The 5,660-nt window shown below is 47.0% G+C and overlaps 1 protein-coding gene across 1 annotated transcript; it reads left to right on the plus strand.

Moving 5' to 3' along the window:
- Window positions 1-272: 272 nt before the first annotated feature.
- LOC311210221 (inositol 1,4,5-trisphosphate receptor-interacting protein-like 1) lies at window positions 273-1,784 on the plus strand (the record flags this gene model as incomplete). Its single annotated transcript, XM_084288010.1, has 1 exon — window positions 273-1,784. One exon carries the CDS (start codon window positions 273-275, stop codon window positions 1,782-1,784), a length of 1,512 nt encoding a protein of 503 aa, XP_084144136.1.
- Between the last annotated feature and the right edge of the window lie 3,876 nt (window positions 1,785-5,660).

Raw genomic sequence — 5,660 nt, forward strand, 5'->3', positions numbered from 1 at the left:
AGCCATCGGTGAGTGCAGTACCCAGGGGGAAGACTGGGCTGGGCCAGGGCTGGGGCACAAAAGCTGGCCCCACGAGGGCTTGCTAAGCCTGCAGCCAGGGCCCAGCTGCTCAGGGCAGGGCTCACGGCTGTCGCCATCAGCACTGCCCACAGCCCCTGCTGCCTCCTCCCAGCTCCTTCGCCCCTTTCCTACCTGACCCTAGGGGTCTGCAGCTCCTGCTGTAGCTCCCACCCAGCCCCGCTGACTTGCTTCTCTCTCACCTCTTTCAGACCATGGCTTTGGCACTTCTTTTTGTCCTGATGTTCCTGGGTTTTGGCCTGCAGAAGGTCAAATTAGATGCAGATACAAAGGAGCGCACGCGGCAGCGTGTGGAGATGCTGCAGGAGCGCATGACGCCGTTCCTGTTGGAAATTGAGAAGAGGGACCAGGAGCGCCCCTGGCACAGCAGCATACGAACCGTGCTCTTATCTGTGTTGCTGCGCTGGCAGTTCTGGTTCTGCATTGGCATTCTTGTCTTTTTCTTTTGGTACCTGTGGCGGGTTCTTAAAAGCATCCAAGAGCCTGACAGCAGTAGTGATGAGGAAAGCTCTAGCAGTGACAGCTCCAGTAGTGATGATGACAACCAAGGAAGAGCACTACCAGACCCCAATGATGCAAACAGTCTGGCTGATTATGTAGCTCAGCGCATCTACTGGCCACTTCCAAACCCAACCATCATACGCCATCAGGTGTTAGAGGTGGTAGAAGGCCTCCTGAATATTTATGGCTCGATCTTTCAAAAGACTTTCTTTCCGGAGCTGCAGTCAGCCATCGGGGTGGGCAGTGCCTTTGAAGGTTGGAGTCCCCATGAGGAAAACATTGTCTACTGCTTACTTATTCCCATGACAGCCCCCCCTGGGCACTCCTTCCACACAGAGCTGGGCAATGAAGGTGATCTGCTGGCGAGGAACTCCTCTATCCGTGTTGAGCTGGAGTGCACGTGTGGGATGAAGCAGGCCTCTGAGGACATGCTGTGCTTCCTCCACCATTCTGAAGAGGAACTGGAAAAGCAGGAGCCAAGCCTCCTAGACACCCTCTGCACCGGCTCCTACCTAGATGCGGAGAAGACTGCAAAGTGGTTCCAGAACTTCGTGAAAACAGCCTGGGTGCTTATGCCTCGGTCGCAGTTTTACAATGTAAAAGTGCTACCTTCCACCCGCTCCTGCAAGTTCCAGATGACAAGCACTACCAAGAGAAACATCACCATTGAGATAATATTTGGGGTTCAGCAAGGCGATTCAGACATCTTCTTGAGCAGCCAGAGGACGGAGGCCATCTTGACCCCCAGCACAACATGGCCACAGACCTGTGCTGTTGCAGAAATGAAGTTCATCCAGCACATAACCATCGAAGCCTGGTTCCACAGCTTACACCTCAAGTGCATGCAGGTCTTTGCCCGTATGCTGGTGGGCACAAGCATTTCCACTTATTTCATCAAGACTGCTATCATGCACCTCCTGACCATCATCCCCTTGGAAATGTGGCACAGGGATGATTTTCTTCTGCGGCTGGATGATATCGTTCAGTACCTGCAATGCTGCCTGGAAGAGAAACGCCTTAACCACTTCTTCTTTGGCAATGAGATGATACCCAACGTGATTGTCCTGCCACCGGCCTTCCAATTTTCTGGCCCAGTCAACCTTTTTGAATACCTGGAGGAGGACACATATGCTTACACCCGCATGCTGGAGGAGCTCCAGGAGCTGCGCTATCGGCTCACAAGACTGATGATCTATGGACAGTAAAAGAGGTTTTCATGCACAGACAGGGCACTCAGTTGACAGTAGGTGATCTGTTGTGTTAAGGGGTGTAGCTGATTAACCATTATGGGACCGGTCAGATTCAGGGTACTGAACCAGTCGGATATACCAATAATGCGTTAACCATCTGGGGTCCGGGCGGATATTCACCAAGAATGGATTAACCGTCTGGGGTCCAGTCACAATCACAGATTTCACCAATAACACATTAATCATCTGCGGTCCAGTCGGATTCACCAATAATGCATTAACCGTGTTGGGGTCCAGTCGGACATTCACCAGTAACAGATTACCCATCTGGGGGTCCGATCGGATATTCACCAATAATGTATTAACCGTCTGGGGTCCAGTCAGATTCACCAATAACACATTAACCATCTGGGATCTGGTTGGATTCAGAACACTGAACTATCATGGTCACGGATAACCACCCTTACCCTAGTTGCACTTAATGAGAGCTATAACAATGCAGTCAAGTATGGTTTATTACAGCAACAGATAACCAGGTTCTTTGGATTGCTGACGATAGTGACTGTCTGCAAAAGCAAGCTAGCATGCATGAAATACACAGGTGTTACAGGTGTGCAGCCTAGAAACAAACGCGTTAAAAGGATCAAAGATTCTAGAGAGATTTATAAGCAAGTATTCAGATCTCACCCAAAGACGTCCAATGCAGGGGGAAGAGAGGCTCAGCCCGTCGACTGATCCCAGGAGTCAGGAGGTCCTAAGGATGTTGTATTTCCTCAGGATGGTATCTCCCCTGACTGCTGCCTGCCCTCCATACAGAATCTCACTTCTCTGTTAGTGCCAAGTTTTTTCCCTGTAGCAGTAGTTTTCATTCTAGTGTTCGGCTTTAAAAAGGTAAAGTCAGAAGTGTTGTCTTCTAAAAGTGCCTAGAGAAAGGTTCTGAGGATTTTCTTGTTGATGGGGAAGAGACTGAAACAAAGGAGTCACAGGGTGTCGTCATATTCTGAAAAGAAAAAAAAAACTGTACCTAAGCTTATAGAAATGTCATGGGAATTCATGGATTTGCACAATGACAGACCAACTAAGAAAGGAAATACTTCAGCACTTGTTTGTAGGGGCTCAGCCCATCCAGCTTTGTGTGCACTCCCCATCTCAGCTTCATCATTGCTCAAAGCTTCAGTGCCAGGGAAAATAGATGCTAATACCACAAACAGACTGACATTACAAATTCAGGATCAGACCAACACTTCTCCAGGCTAGACAGCTCTTCCTATTGCTACTTTCCAAGATAACCCACGTGTCCCTAGGTAGAATTCTGAATCAAGGATAACGTGTGTGTGTGTTTTTAAGAGGTACCTTCTACTTCAGTACTTCAGGGTCTGAAAGCTCTTGACACAGCGTGTCCCTGGGTCTGTACTTTTGCTCAGCAGTGGTACTGTGCTAAAAAGGGTAGTAATAATAATAACAGAGTATTGCTTGAAGCTTTCAGTCCCTGACAGGGGATTCTACGGACTATCAGGTGGAAATGAATAGAATGCCAGAAATTCAAGTATAAACTACTGTTTTACTGTAAAAAATTACTGTGAGCATCTTTAACACAGATTAACAAGACTGACTGTATTGGTCTATGCATAAGCTACATTGGGGAATAATTCCAGCCCAGGGTTCAGCTGCCTGCCCTGTGCTCATTTTGCACAGTACAGCTGTGCAAAAAATAATTGACTCTTTCCCTAGAAAACTGTTGATGAGCTGCAGTAGTTTGTAAGCTAATATCATGCAAGGAAAGGGGTGGGGGGTGGGGGGGAAGAGGAAGGGACAGGACAGAAGTGATGTTGTTGAGATGGTAACAGTAACTCAAGGACAAAAAAAACACCACATGAGAAGGAAAAAAAATAACTAAGGACACACCCAAAGATAGAAATCAAGCAAGGTCAGGTATCTGCCATTCTAAAGAGTGATACATCCCCCCCATCAGACAGCCTGCCTAGCTCATGAGGCATCTGCACATCTAGCACGTCATTGCCATGGATGTCCTACCTGCAGAGTCTGTGATGACTGATGCCATCATAAACACCAGCAGAGGAAGGTGTGTCCGTCAGAGGAGTGCAAGTTTGCTCCAGCACAGAGGTCCCTGCAGTGATGCCATGCCCCATTCAGGGGACAGCACTTCCCAAAACAAAGTCACTCAGCTGCTAACAGCTCAAAAACACTGCACTGGAAGGCAAACACACTGTACAGCCTGCTGTATGCCTACGCCTAACAAGCTCTCCTCAGCAAGCACCTAGGTGGCACAAAACCTTGGGCTCACGTGAGTGCACCTCTGTGCCTTATTTCTGTTAGTTCAGTTTGCTCTGTTCATTTTTTTCCGAGCTCTTTAACCACATTATTACCATTATTACTGTATTTCATCTGGGAAGCGCTGTCTGGGAGCCTTTGGTATTTGAATGACATTGGCGATCCCAGGTCTTGAAAAAGGAATATTGCTGCCTGTTGCACCAGCACCAAGTTGTCAAGCATGACTGTGAGTATTAGGGGTTGTACAGAGAAGAAATAGCCCTTGCCACTACGAAAGTACAACCTCACAGGCTCCCTTCTGCTCTTTTCTCTAAAAGTTTACTGTCCTCACCTTCATGTTCTAATGCATAATAGAGTTACTCAAGATAACATAGGAAGCCTGCAGCAGAATCAAGAACTAGTTTCATGTGTTCATTAAATATAAGGTAATCTTTTTTTTTTTTTTCCCCATTTATTATAAGGAAGTTTTAAATACTGGCTGTCAAAATGAAAGGAAGACCCCAAATTTACAGTTTCTCCCTAAATAAACAACCCTTTTCCTCCATCGAAGGCTGTCATTTCAGAGCACAACCCCACCGAAATTAGAGATGATTTGAGCATGTACAAGGTAGCAAAACTGAATCTCACTCTTCAAAAGGAAAGAAAAAAAAAAATAAAAGATAAAAATAGCTTGCTTCTGTCCTACAAGCCCCCAGCAAAAAATCAGGTTGGGGAGAAAAAGTTACTCTGCCTAAGCCATCCTCAACTGATTTCTGCTTAAATTATTTAAGGACAGGTTGAATAACAGAGGCTCCACCTTCTATTCCAGTTTTTTGCTATTCTTAGAGTCAAAATTCTTATGCTAATTTAAACCTCCCTTGTTTTAATTTAAATTCATTATTACTGATTCTACCCACCATGTACTTGAACAGATTATTCCACTGCTCTTTTAAGCCACTTACACCCCTAACACTGAGGAGAGTTTTCCTTCTTTAGCCTTCTCTTTTCAGGAGACACCATTCCTGCTATCTTCCCACGTAACAAGTCCATTTTCCCGCTCCATGCTCAGCACCACACTTCCCACCGAGGCCGTCTCTCACCGACCACATCCCTCTTGAAGGTCAGTGCCCACCCCCAGGACTCCCAGAGGAGGCCAAGCGGAGTGGAAAGGCTTCAGGTATCCAACAGTCTCATTCGTTCATCCCAAGAAGACAAGGTCTTTTGCGTTAAATCCTATTCTGCTGTTGCCCTGATGATGTGCCCCACGGGGCATCAGCACCCTGTTAACACTTGCATTTTTCCCACCATGCCAACACACTTCACTGATCCTGACAGTTCTGGTGTGTTCTTTTATGATCCACACCTGAGCACCTCTAGCACTGAGTCTTTTACACATTAACTGAGAGTTACAAGCCAAGTTCACCACCTCCTTGGTCCCAGTGCCAACTTGGAAGGGTGACATCCCCAGAAGGAGACATGAACACTTCAGGCTCTGGATTGCAGCTTTAGGTAAAACTGGTTTTAATTTCAAGACGTTGGCACATTTGGGGGATGCTGCTAACACTCTCCAACTGTCAGCTCTTTGGCAGGGGCACCACTTGACTTTCGGTGCCAATCTGT

The sequence above is a fragment of the Netta rufina genome (genome assembly GCF_964035555.1).
Source record: "Netta rufina genome assembly, chromosome: 5".
Lineage (NCBI taxonomy): Eukaryota > Metazoa > Chordata > Aves > Anseriformes > Anatidae > Netta > Netta rufina.